At 29.3% G+C, this 17,570-nt stretch overlaps 3 protein-coding genes across 3 annotated transcripts; 2 read left to right on the top strand and 1 right to left on the bottom strand.

Moving 5' to 3' along the window:
- Window positions 1-3,826: 3,826 nt before the first annotated feature.
- LOC106759577 (ethylene-responsive transcription factor ERF113) lies at window positions 3,827-7,235 on the top strand. The gene is made up of 2 exons (XM_014642816.2): window positions 3,827-4,137; window positions 6,468-7,235. Exons 1-2 carry the CDS (start codon window positions 4,020-4,022, stop codon window positions 7,019-7,021), a joined length of 672 nt encoding a protein of 223 aa, XP_014498302.1. The 5' UTR covers window positions 3,827-4,019; the 3' UTR covers window positions 7,022-7,235.
- Window positions 7,236-11,241: 4,006 nt separating this feature from the next.
- LOC106759578 (N-alpha-acetyltransferase MAK3) lies at window positions 11,242-14,440 on the bottom strand. The gene is made up of 4 exons (XM_014642817.2): window positions 14,189-14,440; window positions 13,964-14,084; window positions 13,360-13,415; window positions 11,242-11,668 (listed from the first exon to the last, which is right to left on the bottom strand). Exons 1-4 carry the CDS (start codon window positions 14,423-14,425, stop codon window positions 11,444-11,446), a joined length of 639 nt encoding a protein of 212 aa, XP_014498303.2. The 5' UTR covers window positions 14,426-14,440; the 3' UTR covers window positions 11,242-11,443.
- Window positions 14,441-15,106: 666 nt separating this feature from the next.
- LOC106758718 (60S ribosomal protein L30) lies at window positions 15,107-16,878 on the top strand. Its single transcript, XM_014641686.2, has 5 exons — window positions 15,107-15,237; window positions 15,350-15,455; window positions 15,752-15,853; window positions 16,476-16,544; window positions 16,634-16,878. The coding sequence occupies exons 1-5, from the start codon at window positions 15,217-15,219 to the stop codon at window positions 16,672-16,674; spliced, it is 339 nt and encodes a 112-aa protein (XP_014497172.1). The 5' UTR covers window positions 15,107-15,216; the 3' UTR covers window positions 16,675-16,878.
- Window positions 16,879-17,570: the final 692 nt, after the last annotated feature.

Raw genomic sequence — 17,570 nt, 5'->3', positions numbered from 1 at the left:
TCAGAATTCTATCAGTTTTGAAATGACATCCCTATTAATTGCCCTATCGCTAAAGACAAAATAGTATTCAAATAATTAAACAAAATATATGTCATTCATATCATATTAAATATTTTCATATCTTAAATTTCAATCAACCAAAGTCTCAAAGAAAAGGACTTAGTCATTTATCAACAATTAACCATTTGGAATAGTTTTTCGGATTTTTTTTTCAAGTTCGAAAGGAATTTTCATATGACATATCAATATATCGAGAATGAAGAATTTAAAAAGAAAAAAAACTTTAGCAAATTAAGATTACACATAAAAATTTTATATTTATTGAATATTATTCTATACTTTTTTCTTTTAAATATAAAAATTTACTTTTTATGATTATTTTAATTTTATATTATATATACACGCTGTATTACTGAACGGTAGTTATTCAAAAAAAAAAAGAATCGAACGATATTTAAGTAACTACCGTTCGGTAATACAGCGTGTATATATCTATCATATATATCAAAATGTAAAAGTGTGTTTTATATATATATATATATGAACTAATTTGTGATCAAATTATGAACAAAGAACATGGATAAAGACAATGATATATGTTTTCATTCATCAAAATTGGAAACCTTAAAATTATTAAAAAAAAAACGTATAGATGTTACATTAAAACGCAAAAAGAAGGTGTGTAACTTTTTTTTTTCTTTGTAATTTAGTAATTATTAAATTTGAGAAAAATAACATAAGGTGGGGGATGTTGGAGGCATGTGAGAGTGATGTTGACACACATGAAAGGACAGTGATAGCATGCGAGGAAACTGCACATGCACATGCAGACGATGCAGATAGAAATGCATGCGTAGACATCAACATCCACATCCCATTCCCTTGCAAGTTGCATTATGCATGCTCTTTGCTTTGCGGCTCACACATGTGATGCAGTGAATCAATCAATCACTCACGCCGACACCCTTTTTCTTTTGCTTTCCAAATCCATTCATTGAATGTTTCTTAAATCACCTAATTAATTACTTAATTAATCACCGCTTATCGTCTAAGTACAACATTTCTATGTTACTACTCATAAAGCTACCAAGTAAAAGAGATTCTGATCTGTTGTCTCTCAACTCAACTAATCTAAAGTATTAAAGTAAGATCACCAATCATTCCATGCGATACGATTAGGAGTGAAAAGTACTCATTCTCATTATTCACTTATTTTTTATTATACATAAAATTAATTTATAGTATATAAGTGGACGTAAGTTTTATTTTACAAATTAATTTTATGAAATTGAGTTAAATTTAAAATCCACTTCTAACACGATATCAGAATTATCGTAACTAAATAATCAATTTTGTAGGATTGATTGTATCATAGGACGCTGAAAGAAGATAGTTAGATGTGATGAAAGGACCAAAGATCATGCGTGAATGAATGAGGACAACGTTGTACATCATGCACGCGGCGTGCAGTGCAGATTGTAAGTTGCAATGGTTACTTTGTGAACTAAGTTTTTGAGATTGGAACGAAAGAAAGTTGTTGGAAATATGGGATATCGACAATTGAAAGCAGATATTTCTTACCTCACTCTGCACTATTGCACTATTTCCAGACAAACCGTCACAACATGCAATGCAATTTGGCGATTGAATCGATCGCCATGAAGATTGCTGTATCAAAAAACATCATTGAATTATTTAGTGTTGATAAAAATTGATGGGTGTACTTAAGGAACTGTGTCAGTGTCAAGTTAACATCACCAAAATCTTTGTTATAATCTTTGATGATAATCATAATCTTGTCTGTTGTCTTCTTCTTCCTTGTGTAATATATATTCATTGTCTATTTCAACGTGACAGAAAATCTTCATCTTCATGTTTTATCTTATGGTTAAATGTTTAGTTATATAAGCTTCACCCTTTTAAATAGTTAATTGTGGTGAAAGAATTGAATGTTTGTTTATACTGTCATTTGTGGCTGTCGTGTGATTAAAAATTATTGATTTTTTAATAGTAGTTACTTTAAATTTATATCTAAGAACTTTTAATTAATCAACATTGTAGAAAATATTAAAATTAAATTCCATCTTATTACAATATTGAATTTACAAAAGAAAAAAAGGTTAAGTGATTAGTAAGTCTTCTGATAATTATGAATCAAATCAAACCCAAAAACGATTATTTTAAAAAGTCAATTATATATTATTATTTGATTAATATTATTATAATTAACTATATATAAGAATACTATTAATAGTGTTAGATGGTTAATTTTATTTCAAATCAACAACACGTATATATATAACTTTTACATATTAAGTTCCAGAAAGTATAAGGCTGATAAAAAAGCTGTTGAACCTTGAAGAAAATATTTAGAAAAAGTATTAGAAATTAATTATAAATTTGAAATTTTTAGATGGATAAGAACAACTTGTTTAAAAAAATGTATTTAAAAAATTTAGCAGTCATCCCAATTTGTCAAAAAAAAATTTCTAAGAAAAGTAGATAATAGTTATCCCAAACATGCTCCACAGCTAAAAAATTTTCTATTTTAGTTTTTCAAAAAGAACATATATATTACTAAATTTCGTCAGGTTTTTTTTTAACACCTACTAAAAGTTGATAAAAAAAATTCTTAAATAAAAGTTTTACTTTACTCCTTCAAAATGTATCACAAGTTTTCCTCATCAATTTTCCTTTCTCCTTCGAAGAAATTTTTGTTAAATTTGGTTAGCTTCGTACATATCTTTTACATGAGTTATAATATAAAAAAAATATATTTTTATTCCCTATCCAAAAAAAGTTAATTATTTAAAAATAATTTTTAATAAATACAAAAAATGGTTATTAGTTCTAAAATCTACTAACCAATTAATATTAATTATGAAAATGATAAAGAAGAACCATCTTCAAATTGATCCTACAAATTGATAAAGGTGTTGAAAATCTGATCTACTAAAAGGAAGAAAAAAAAAGAGATGTGTCTTTGTTTTAGCCACTTATAATCATGTCACTGTCATTATTCTTTAAATGTTATGAAGCCACTTGTTCCAAACACAATTGGTGTAGAAGAATATGACAATAGATATATATGGATATTTGGTCTACAAATTCATAACTCAGAACTCACACCTGTAAAAAAGAATGTCATTTAAAGAAGGAAAACTTCTTTTAACAAAACTTTTTGAATAATTTTTTGACAATATACGTGACAGTTTGTGATTGATCCGTTTAAAATATAAATTTAAATAGATCAATAAAATAATGACACATGTCCTATTATTAAAAAAATTGTCAAAAAATATTGTCAAAATATCATTACCCTTTAAACATTAACTAACATAAAGTGAACATTCTAAACAAAAAAAAATCTCTTTAACATCATAGCTCAAACAATTTATTACTTTGCCCATGAATTTTAATTTTACATTATTATGTTTAAGAAAAGAATTAAACATTACTATTTATATGTACTAATACGAAAGAGAATCATCTTCTTTCAAACAAGAAATTATTGATAGTTCAAGTTTTATATTAGATAAAAACGAGAGAATAAAATACTATATAAAAGTGAAAATCTATTAATTTATTGTCTTGAGATTTTGAATAAAGAACAGTGTTAATGTAATTAAGCTTAGATTATAATCTTGACTGAGTTTAAGATAGCTAATTGCATGCTTAATGTAAGAGGAAACAATTTAGATAAAAATTGAAATGAGAGTGAATGATGGTTAATTATGGAAGAAAAGAAAGTTGAGAGAGGAAAAGTTGAATAGATATATAATTTTTTAGTTGGTTATGAGCCCTTAAATTTGAGTGGTCTAAGAGGGTTATTATATAGCAGCATTGACATGAGCAGAAGATCATATCTGAGAACAAAAAGAGCATAGAGCAGAAACCTAAAAGTGGATCCAAGAAGGCATGGAAAACTACCACTATCTTCAGAAACATCAAAGGAGGAAGAGAAAGACGACACAGTACAAGAATTTGATGCTTATGCATCATGGTCTTCGGAAACCGACATGTCTGCAATGGTTTCAGCTCTTGCTCAAGTTATGACAACTGCAAATCAAAACCCTCCCATCTCACAATCATCATCTTTTCCTCTCTCAGATCAACCTCAGCCTTCTTCAGATCAAGGTCTGCAAGCTTTCTTAACTTATTTCAATTCATCATTTATGTATATATATATATGTCATTTCTTGAAAAATAACATAAAAAAACAAGCTTTTTTCTGTCTTTAAATTCCGATGAAAGGAAGAAATGATGCATCTTTGGATGTCTTATGAAGAATCAATCTGTTTAAAATCAAAAAACAAAGTAAAAGAATTCATTTTTTGGTGTAATATTCTGATCTATCTTAATTCAAATGAGTATATACTTATAATTATATGAAATGTCTACACCCCAAGCCACGAACAAAGATCTGTGATCTTTATTTGTTGACTTGAAATACATTTTTTTTTTCGAAATTACACTGTATTTTGAGAAAAACAGGTTAGTTTTTCATGAAAGAATATCATAGTTTTGTTTATTTTGATGTTATATATATAGTTTTGGTATAGCATGTTTATGAACGATATATCACAATATAGATATTGTAAAAAAGATTTACTAATCCTTTTTTAATATATATAATTTTAAAAAACCACATCAATTTGAGATTAACATTCCAAAATTAATAATAAAAATTCAAAAATCAGCTATAAATTATACCATTTAGATTCATACAGTAAACGTTAAAAACCTCATTTAAATAATAATAAAGAAAACTAAGTCTAGCTTGTCAATTTTAATTGAAATAACGAATAAACTTTCGGTTTCAGAAAAATAAAATGAGAAAAATGAAAACTTAGAAAGACAACGTCAGCATAAGTGGCATGTGGACAACTTAGTATGTACAGAAATTCAATGCATGATTCTGTCTTATATCAAGCTGTCGTGATTTTTCTTCTTTCTTCTTATCTCATCTTTGACCAATGCCCAGAACCACACATCAACAAGAACTGAACATATCAGAATTTCTTCACGTAACAGAATGAAATACATATCATATTTCTGTTCCCATGATTCATATACGTCACACATTGCATGCATAATTCTTAGAACTTTTAATTTGAATTTGGTTATAAAGTATAAATATCAAATTACAAATGCTTTAATATTGAATATATCTGTATAGTTTGAGAAGTTTTATGCAGTGGGGAACATAAAATCTACACCTACCTTGCCTAGCTTAGCATAGTTACATCGGAATTTGCATCAAACATTTGATATGGTCTCCTTTTTTTTGAAGTTAAGACAGAAGCACTTTCATTCTTTTATAATCAATTACATTATTATAAGACATTGTGTTTCGAAGTGGCTCCACCCCACCTTTATAATTGCATGTTCTGTTTCAAGATTCGGCCTTGTAGAAATAAATAACTTAATAAATTTCAAACTCTCTTTTTTGGTCTACAATGCCTCTTTATAGGGTTTTAACCTAAAACCTACATCCCCTCACCACTAAATTAATCTTAATCTTAGGGTAGGTTAAGTTTGAGTTTTTTCTTACCATGACATAAGAAATTAATTTATTTTATACACCTAATATATCTTATTATTATAATTCTCAATATGTTTGTAGTTTGTTTGCCATATATTTTTTTTAATAAAATTAATAGATTTCAACTTTTTTAATTTACTTATTCTAAAAATAAAATTTTTATTTTAAGCTTCTTGCTAGAATATTTAAGTGAGTTAATATATTTAAATATAAGTATAAATTTCACATATAAAAAAATTCATAAATTTATAATTTTAAGATTTAAGTGTGAATTAAGATAGTCAAATGTAAATATAAATTTCCCATATAAAAATAGAAGAGTTAAACATTATATAAAATAAATTTATAAAATCATAATTTTTAAGATTTTAAGATTTTGAGATGAAATAATACCAATACTTTATATATATATATATATATATATATATATATATATATATATATATATATATATATATATATATATATATATATATATATATATATATATATATATTTTATTGATCGAACTTATTTTAAAAGTTCCGCCACTTATTTAAATAATAGATAGTTTTGAAATTATGTATTTTACATTTAACCAAATCCGTCCCTTATATTATCTAATAAAATAAGATAATAGCATGATGACTGAAATAGGCTTTTAAGGTAGCATTGAATAAGTACAAAAGTGATCTGATAGGTTGAAGTAATGTTTTAATTTGTAAAAATAGAAAAACAGACCAAGATGAAAATCTAGTAGAAGGAAAATATATTGAATATATTTTCATACATAAAATATTTTCTTTGTTTTATCTTTATCAATGTATTAAATGAATGTAAAAATATATGATTGTTTCATCGATAATATTATTAAATGAATGTAAAAATGTATGATTGTGTGATCGATAATATGATTTGTGTATTGTGTATGTTGATAACGAAGGAGTGAGAAAGAAGGCACACTACAGAGGAGTGAGACAGAGACCATGGGGAAAATGGGCAGCAGAAATCCGTGACCCTAAAAAAGCAGCAAGAGTGTGGTTAGGAACCTTTGAAACAGCAGAAGATGCAGCCCTTGCATATGACAAAGCAGCACTCAAGTTCAAAGGCACAAAAGCAAAGCTTAATTTCCCAGAAAGAGTTCATCACAATCTTTCTTTTATGCACCAACACCAACCTTCATCACAATCTCTTTCTTCTTCTGTTCATGTTTCTGCTCCACCCTCACATCATCAACCTGGCCACCAACTTTTTCCAAACCTCCTTCAATATGCTCAGATTCTTTCAAGTGATGATGCACAGTTTCCTTACTACACATCCCATCTTTTCAATCAACAACAACAACATCATCAGCAACAACAACACCAACAACAACAACAAGATCCTTTCAGCTCTCAGTTTTCTACCACCTTTTCTTCAACCTCTTCTCAACCATCCTACTTCTACAACCACCAACAACAATTTGATGAACAGGGACCTGATCACTCACCCCAGTAGGGTTATTTTCAAAGTCTTGATTAATTTGTAATGGGACATCAAAGTTTTGAAAGTCTTCATTAATTACAATATTGCAGCTGCAATATTGACCCCATCATCAGCGTTAGGTTTCCACAAGATTTTTGAGATGTGTAACCATGAAGATATTGGACATCAAAATTTGCTGTTGGAAGTTTGAATTTGCATGAGCTTTAATCCAAACATGGCTTGAAAATCTTGGCAAAGCGATTATAAAGCTTGACTTTAGTAGAATATGTAACTGTTAGTGAAGGATTATAGTGTATCTTTCTTTAAGCTTGCACAAGACATGGATCCCACTTTTAATTTCAAATTCAATTATGGATAATGCTATCTATTCTATGCTGACACCTTTTTTTTTGGAAAGGTTTTAGTGATTTGATTTAGTCGATCAAAGTGAGACAAAAATAATTATTTTAAGCAGATCATATTTTACTTCCTTTTTTCAGACTAATCTCCAATTACTAATTAATCTGAAAGAGGTTCGGTGAACACTTTTTGATTATTGAAATTTAGCTTTATTTATCGATTGATAGATATGTTATGTTTTTTTTTTAAGATAAATAACTCGTTTAAGCAATCATTCCTACCAAATTCAATGCCTCAAGTATCTCCCAACCAAAGACAAAATATTAGCAACCCTCAAGAAAAAAAAGAAAAAAAAAGAAGCAATCGTGGCTTAATGTCAAAAATCTTCTTCAATTTGTACCATTTTCTTCCTTTCTTCGACCATTTATATTCTTTGCCTAAAATCTTTGAACTTCTAAAGTGTGACTAAATAAGTACTTATTAGTAATTACATGTATCGTGTAAGATGCACATTTAAGACTTTATAAGTTGTTTTATCTTTGATTAATATTAGACATGGTAAATCTTTAATATATTTTCATACTTTGAGATCGAAAGAAAATTTAAACTTAACTTATTATCACAAAATTAATATGTAAAATGTTAAAAAATAAATTTAAAATCTTATTTAATATCATAAAATCAGTTTGTAATATTATATTTGTTGGAAATTCAAATACAAGTCTAAATTCTATAAAATTGAGAAAACGAAACGTCATATATGATCAAGATGTTGGGTACAAACAAAGTCTCACATCAGATAAAATAAGAGATAGACATGAGTTTATACACATATAAGATACCTTCATTGGTAATTTTTCTTTTATGATGATACTAAAAGCAAATTCGTGAAAACTTGACTTAAAATGGACAATATCTTACTGGTGTGAAGAACTATATACATATATATATATATATATTTCGATCTACATGACTCGGATTTCATTAGTGTTATGTTTTTCTATTGAATTGATATAAGAGAAAGAAAAAGTGTAAAAAGTTTTGTTTGGCTTTGAACATAAGTCTGCAAATAGCAATATATTATGAAGTATGAGTGGTTGGTTAGACGGAAGTGGGCATGTTTGGCGAAATTAAAGAAAAGAGAAAGGAAAAAAAAAGTAAAATTGATTCTGATTGAAGAAGCTTTTTGAGCTGTTCATTTTGCATGCGATGAGGAGAAGTACAGAATAGGACATTGAAATAGATTAAATGATGACCCATGAAGCATGCTTCCTATGGAAAGTTCGCTGATTATTGCTTTACTTTAAGTATTTGGATTTTTGACGTGTCACCTACCAATTATTATCACTTTTCTTCATTTTACTTTCCAATTTCTTTATTATTCTCCTCAATAATAATTAATTATTATCGTAATTAATGAGAATAATAATACTTTTACACACAGTTATTTATTTTCACATTTAAATAACACGTTGTGGATTTTAATAATCACTCTATTCAATTATGTTGTATGATTTTACAAATTAATAAAATGACACTGTATTTAATAAATGTATTTGATACGTTCGCATGTCAAAATACTAGTACTCAATCTATAAATATTTTGTAATCCTATATGTGCTAAAAGAAATGCTAACATTGATTACTTTAATCTTTATTTGTTATAAATGGAAAATGTTTTTTCTACTACATTATATTATAATATAGTATGTTAAATGTTGACCTGGATTACTAATTTATCTTGGTGATTTTACTGATTTATGTTGTATAAAATATTTTTAATTAGATATTTTTATTTATAAAATTTGAATACATTTTTTTACTAAGAAAACATTATATCATGTTCTCTGATCATATTTAATAAGATGCGAGTTATCAATATAATAAATAAAAAATATAATTATAGAATACTACAATTTTATATATTATTTATTTTGTTAAAAATTCTCGTTAGACACTTAAGTATTAAAATCTACTATTTTCATAAGTTTATAAGAGGATAATTGTTTATTTTCATTAATCGAGGATAATTCTTGTTTTTATGAATTTAGAAATCACCTTTTTGAAATTTTTATAAATTATCTGCATTTTAGTTTTTGTTATGTAATTTTTAAATCATTTATCTCTCCAAAACTCTCTATTATTTATTCAATGGGTTTCTAATATTCGTTTTAAGATAAATAAAAAAAATACTTATTTTATCAATTTTAAGACTTTTAAAAAGGTGACACGTACTAGATTATAACAACAGTTCTTGTTTTTCTTTTAAGACAAGTATTTAATAATATTATATAATACTAAAGATCAAAAGTGATAATTTTTAATTTTAATGAAACGAAAAAAAAAATAGTTTTTTTACAAAAATAAAAACCAAAACTCGTTAGTTTTATAGTATTATAGGATTGAAAAGACTTTAAACATAAATACATTCTAAGTTTACCTCTTAAAAGATGTCTTCGGAGGAAAAAGTTTTTGGTGCTTCTACCTTTACATTTATCGCGACTGGTGGTAGCACCATTTATCGTTACCGACGTACCGTTGTCTACCGCTATTAATATTGGAGTTTCAATTTTGATTGATGATCACCATGTCATCAATGACACTTTCGTTGGAGCTTCTATGTGCTCTCAGCGTCTTTTGAACTTATGGATTTGCTCCCTTTTCCGTTGTGCATGGTGGTATGTCGAGGTCGCATTCATCGTGTGTTGTTGCACATTCGGTCTCTTCTCAGGTGGTGATTCAGGGCATCAAGGTTGTTTTTTTTTTTTCCTTTTTCAGGTGCCTTGATTGGAGAATTTTTTCTTTTTATAGTTTCCCTCAAGTTCATCCATGGCTTCTTCCGCTGTTTCTCTTCTGACCTCTCCTTTATCACCATTGTGTTTGACTCGTCCATGTATGCTTTTTTTTTCCATGGAAAATATGGTTTTGTTAGTTTATTTATAGTAGTGGTGGCTCTCCAACAATTACCTCTTTATCCACTGGTGGCATTCCTCAAGGACGATTTGCAAGAAGAAATTTACATCAAGCAACCTTCCAAATTTGTTGCTCAGGAAGAGTCTTTTGGGTTAGTATTTCGTCTATATTGTCTTACAAATCATTAGCAATTTGGTGTCACTCAGAAGCAGATATTTTCACTAAGTCTTAATAGATTATATTAGTGACAAGCTTCGTACATATGTATGTACTTGAAGGGGAGTATTAGATATATTATATTTAGTTTATATTTATCTTTTATCTTTAGTTAGTTTGTTATTATTTCTTATTTATATTTTTAACTTAACCAATATTTTTTCTATTATAAATAAAGAATCCTGTGTGTATTTAACACAAAGAATTAATCCATATATAATTTTTCACAAGTTTGCATAAGAAAATAATGACATAACAAAATGGTGTATCGTTAAAACGTGTAACATCTTTTAAGATTTCATATAAGCACGAACTAAACATAACAAAAGTATATAATTTATAGAGATCAGAACAAAAAATGTATATTTACCACACAAAAAGATATTTAAATCACAAATGAAATATTAATATAAAATACACACTTATCCTCATTACCAGTCCAGTTACCATTTTCGTAACTTTTCCCATTTTACTCTTTTAAGTTATTTCTTACTTCTTTTAGCTTCTTTATTATAACCCCTCTTCAATTTCAAAAATAGTTCTCATAAATACTTACATAATAAAAATTTATTCACAAAAAGTTTTAAAATTCCTATTAATCACTTTTCCAATTTCTAAGGAGGTTGTAACGATTAGACAGACATTTTAAAAACTAAAGACAAAGGAAATAATTCCTCTCTGATATACAGGGTACAAAGCTTATGTTTATTCTCCCATTAAGTGTTGAACATGTTCCACTCAAAACTTGAACACGACCTTTCATATCGATAGAAGTCATTGTGCTTTTCATCCCAAAAGAAAAAAAAAAAAACTGAACATTGATATCAAAGCACATGATGTTTTTCCTATATAATCATTTCAAATGAAGGAGTTATTCTACAAAAAAAATTATACCCGAATTTATATGCATGGTTAATTTTACAAATATATGCCCAAACTATTTCCTCAAAATACAGAACAAAATCATTATTTAAATGGTGTATCACCTTGGTCACTCTGCATTTGGCTCTCATATTTATCTGCCATCAAAGGAAGAGATGGGTGCAACTCCGAGCGGGGAAATAAAAGTTTCAAACGGAAAGCATCAACACCATTCAAATAGTAGTGAAAGAGCCGTTTAGCTCTAATAAAGCCAAGGCGACCATACAGTGCCAGTGCTCCTTTATTTGTCACCTCCGCTTCCAGTGTAACCTATACATATAAATAACAAAGAATGTGAGTCTAACGTTTGGCCCTAAGGTCAAATTCTAAACAACTTAGGCCTAAGCTACTACGACTACATATGTATGATATTCGATATAACCCTGACTCTACTTTTTTTCCACTACATGATAAGAATTAAAATCTATCATGGCAGTAGGATTAGTTTCTTTAAAATGAATTTATCTCTTAACAAGCTGTCAGCACTCAACAAGGAGAAACATAAAAAACTTAAGCACAAGGCTAATAGAAGAATGAGGTACAAAAAAAATGTCATTCCAAAGGGAGCTTTTAACAAACTGAAAGAGACAAAAACAGAATTGATGTTTTAGAGGAAAACCGAAAAGAGGCATGTGTATTATCACAATCCTAGTTTAATTATAGACACTGGAGAATCAGGATACGCAGGGACAGCTCCATAACATGGACCTGTTCTCACTGTACATGTGATTCAACTTTAGAAAGAGCAGATTAAATAAACATCTTTCCATTTGCATATAGGTGAACGTAAAGTTGAATATTTGGTACTCAATCTTTCTCCTCTGACTAAATATTCAAACATATTAAATCAGCACACAGTTTTTGTGTTGTATTTGAACATTATACTAGTATTTAAAGAGGTGCATGCCTGCATGAATAAAACTGCAATATGATAAAAGATTTTGATATTTTTATATACATTCAATTTATTGGCATGACCAGCACTGTATTACAATGCTAATGATACCTTGCTTTTCTTTTTTAGTAAAACAACATCAAAGTCAACCAAATTATACAACAGTCACCCTAAAACTCTTCGTTCCAATTTCAATTTCCTACCAATTTTTCTACATTTTCTCTATTTGTAATAATATATCATAATGAAACTTACTGATAAAAGACACGAAACCATAGGCTGGCTGTAAGATGATGAATCATTGGAATGCACATACGGAAGGAAATGATGAAATGGGAAAATGGACCTTTCAGTGTTTAAGAGAAGACGAGAAAAGGGGGCCAGGATGACATTTGAAGGAAGAGAAGTAGTGAAAAATTTGATTGGAAGAGGGAAGTGTTTAACAGAAGGCAGGGACAGATGATAAAGGAGACTGAGAGGAAAAAACTGGTGAATAATATGAAAAATAATGAGAGAACTCATTTAGGGAATAACCCAGGACATGAGAGGGTATGAGTACATTAGGCAGTAAAGGTGACCTTGGCACGCGGAGGAGAGTGCACGATCCTATAGCATTTTGGGGCTGTATTTTCATTCCTTTAGGCTGAATATTATCCAGAATTTAGTTTCTATATTCATATGATTAAAGGAAAAAAAAATGAAAAAAAAAATGAATAAAAGAGTGATAGTCAATGAAAGGCAAAAACTAATCCTCTGCTCCTCAGGTAAATGAATAAAATAAGTATAAATCATGTTTGGGAGTTCACCATTTTCATCCCATATACATTAACTAAGATGCAATCATCATACATGAATTGTATAATAAATGGATAACCATCATTCCCAAGTCATCCAATGAACTTCTATTGTTTAACGTGAAAGCACAATCAAATTTCCGTTTTCAGTTTGCCATATCAATCAACAGGGAAACTAAAAAGTTTTATTTCTCTCTGCCTTGACTCCTTTCCACAGGTCTACAGAACACTGCAATACAACCAAACATGGTAACATAAATACACACACATACCTCTTCACAACCTGATTCCATCATCACCTTGATAGACCTAGTTACAAGCTCTGTAGCTGCAGAAACATTAAGCAAAACGCAAACCCAAACATTAGCATTTAGTAACATCATAACACTTAACACTTTTACAATATCCAATAATAACATCACAAAAACAGGAAATTAACACATAAAAAATCAACCACCGAATACAAATTGGACACGTGTATTACAACTCATATATTCGTTATGCTAGATTGAGAAGTGCTTTTTGGAAGAAATCAAAAAAATGTTTCTTAGTACCTATATTGTCGATTAAACGTGGCCAAGGTCCTAGTATCTTCATATTATGAATTTGGTCCTCGAACACTACTAAACATGTAAACATAATCCTTCCTAACTATAAAAAATAAATGACGAATTCTCTAAGATTGAAAACAAAATCCATCATTGTGGAAATATAGGGACTATGACCACTTTTGACCGAAAACAGAGACTTGAAACACACTTTCCCTTTATTCTAATTTATCAACAGCTCTTCCAGGAAACTTATAAAAGAAATAAGTAAAATCACATTAAAATCTAAAGAGAGAAAAAAAAAAGGACAACATAGAATAAGAACTACCAATGCCTCTTCCTCTATAAGGCTTGATGACAACCAGCATGGCAATGTAGCCTCTGAAAGTGTTGCGGTGTTCCCCCATCTTACATACCACCGTACCCACGCATTTACCCTTGTGGAACGCCTAAAACCAAGCATATGCAGAAAACAAATCAGCATAAGAAAAAACCACAAGTTTTACAGCAATTCAATTAGCGAAAATAAAAAAAAAATGAAAAGTTGAGGAACCAGGAAAGAAAGCTGAGGCCATAGATAGACGAAGTAACGGTACGTGAAGATGGAGTAAGGTTCGCTGAGCTCTTGGTCCACCAGGTTCATTATCAGAGGAAGGTGATGCTCGCCGCCATAGCTAACGTACTCAATCTCCGATGCCTCGAATTCCACGTTCTCCATTTCTTCTTCTTCTTCAGCACCTTTGTGCCCCCATTTCTTGCCCACCACAAAAGGATCTAAAATGGCCAACATATATGGGCCTTCAGTTTTTCCATTTCGTCATCTAGGCTATTGATACTCGCACCTCCTTATATTTTCTCACACAAAAACTGAAATTCAGTAATTTGTTTATTTTTTATGTTTTTTTTATTTTAGTATATGAAAAATATAATTTATTTATTTTTATCAATACTTTGCTTTCTACTCGTCAATTTATTTGACATGAAACATATAAAATTGAGTTGTATAATCTCGTAAAAATATATTATTTTATATTTTAATTACGTAATAATTTTAATGAATATTTCTTTTTCACCAAATTTTTTTCACGTGAGGGTTGTATACTTAACTTTGTGATGTCTTAAAATGTAATTCATCTAATCTGTAATTTTAATTGTTTTAACTTATTTAGATAGTCCCAAAATTGAAAATTCATCTAATCTGTAATTTTTTATTTCATTTTCATCCTTCACTATTTATAAAATATAATTTAAACAAAACGCAAATAATCTTTTATGCTAAATTGGCAACGACTTAAAATATTCCAATTTGTTCATATTAATTATTATTATTAGTGGAAGGAATATAAAATACTTTTATCTAAACAGATCCAAGAATGTTGACAAAAAAAAAAACAGATCGAAGAATAACATCTGGGCCTTTGAGAAACTTGTGAGGCCCATTATTTCAAATAAACAAAAGGCCCAATCCAAATGGAGCATGAATAAGTACACTATATCAAACCCTAGTCCCCAAACCTCACAGCCTCTCAGTCGCCGTTTCCTCCGTTTAGGGATTCTTCTTCCTTTCTCCATACTGCAACAATGGTTGCCGCCAAGAAGACCGTGAGCTTTCTTTCCTTCTCTGCAATTATCGTTCTTGATCTCTTCTTAGTTTTCAATTCCAAGTCCATTCTAATGGAACTATGTTTTGTATGTTTCATTTCGAAAAATGCAGAAGAAGACCCATGAGAGCATCAACAACAGGCTCGCTCTTGTCATGAAGAGTGGCAAGTACACCCTTGGTTACAAGACCGTTCTTAAATCGCTCAGGAGCTCCAAAGGTGTCACTTTTCTACACTTTTCTCATTCTTAGTGTTTACTGTTGGCAATATCTTCTTAATTTTCATAGCATTACTTACCACGTCACGGTTAATGGAAGTGGCAATTATTTCTTATGATCTAATTGCAAAACAGGCTGCTGTTGTAAATATTTGTTTTTTAATTTAATTATTTGACAGATCCGATTGTCTCTGTGAATTTAATGTTTTGTTTTACGTAATGTGGGTTTTGTCTCTTTGTTGATATTTTGGTGGTACATGTATAAAACGATATCTAAATGTTGTTGGATTCGTTTCAGGAAAACTGATTATCATTGCCAACAACTGCCCTCCTTTGAGGAAGTCCGAGATAGAATACTATGCTATGTTAGCAAAGGTCGGAGTTCATCACTACAATGGGAGTAAGTACTCAATCTAATACCCCCTTTGCTTTGGCATGATTAAATGATAGGTAGAAAATTACAAGTTTCTGATTTATGTTAGTCTAGGTAATTTTTTCGTCAGAACTAATTTTATTTTAACGGTTTAGAATCTTATTATATTTAACGCGTTTATTTTAGGGTATTGTGTTTATGATCAACTGACTATTGATTGTGATTTTTATTATGTATATTTGTACTATATTTCATCTATTATTTTCTTCCCGATTCAAGTCAGGTTTTCTGTTTAAATTTCTAAGTTATAGAGGAATAAACATAGAGCACTAGGTTTAGGCCATCTAACTATTAATTATTTGAAATAATATGCACTCGATATGCTTTTATAGTAGTTTATGTTTTCAGCTGTCTAACTAGGTTTATTGAAAATCAACAGTTATATGGGTCGCACTTTTTGATGTTACACTTACAGCTCTGTTCTGATGTATAAATTGCTAAATAATCAACAGGGTTTAATTTTATATGTTGATGCATTCGATATGTTTTTAGCTGTTCGATGTGAGATGGTATTTGGTAGGAAATGTTGTGACACTTTTCAATATTCGGTGTATTTCTTTCTCATTAACAAAATATTTATGTTTTATAGACAATGTTGATTTGGGAACTGCATGCGGCAAATATTACAGAGTGTGCTGTCTCAGCATTATTGATCCTGGTATTGGATGCCTCCTTTCTTATTTCAATCTTTTATTAGCAGCTGGTTTTGATGTTTTTGTTTTTCTAATACCGTTTTGTTTTTTTCAGGTGATTCTGATATCATCAAGACACTGCCTGGTGAACTATAAAGTAGTACTCGAGTTTCATGCTTTTATATTTTCTGTTAGTTGATTCAGACATTGCTGAAAAAGTATCTGATTCAGTTGTAGACTTTTGATGTAAGGTGCATGGGTTTTGGGTATTCTAGCTGAGCATCAAGTAATTTTGAATTTTAATCATGTTTCATTGTGCCAATTTTTATGGAGATAATATAATTTTATTTTCATCATGCTTGTTTCAAATGTCATGACCGGTTGTTATTATTGTTCGTTTTTTAATTTTCATGGCAACTCTCAAACAAGAACTTCAAATGAGTTTAGTTGTATTGTTGTGTCTAGGACAGTGGTGATATCCAGGATATTTTTTTTATCCTGTATATTATGACAAAACAATTCAGAAATGCGATATTTTTTCATCGATATCTTCTAAAATTGGAGTTCTGTTAAACTTGGTATTAGAGGACGACGAGTTGTAGGCAAGTAGTAGTTGTAGACTGCGTAGCAACTTGAAAAGGATACTGGTGTAATTATTAGACTCCAGAATTTCAAGCCCTGACCTTTTTGAAGAAATTCTCAGATGTTATTTTAACAAAGATAAACAAGTAGAACATTACTATTTGTAAGGAAACGAAATTCAATTTTTAGTTTTGATCGATAAATATAAACAAGTAGAAATTACTATTTGTATGGATTTGGTATATTTATAGAAACTGGGGAAACTAGGAGTTTGTACTGAGTAATATGTAAAGCCCGATGACGCTCTTGTTCAATAGGCAAAGGTAAATTCAAAACATGGCACAATACATGTGAATTATCAATTGTAAAATACATATTTACCATATTCGAGCTGAATATTGACTGAACGTTATTGTAGTTCTCAGGGAAAGAGAAACGTAAGACTGTGTGATGTAATTCTCAGATTCTTT

The sequence above is a fragment of the Vigna radiata genome, chromosome 4 (assembly GCF_000741045.1).
Source record: "Vigna radiata var. radiata cultivar VC1973A chromosome 4, Vradiata_ver6, whole genome shotgun sequence".
Lineage (NCBI taxonomy): Eukaryota > Viridiplantae > Streptophyta > Magnoliopsida > Fabales > Fabaceae > Vigna > Vigna radiata.
This window is presented reverse-complemented; position numbering and strand designations above follow the sequence as displayed.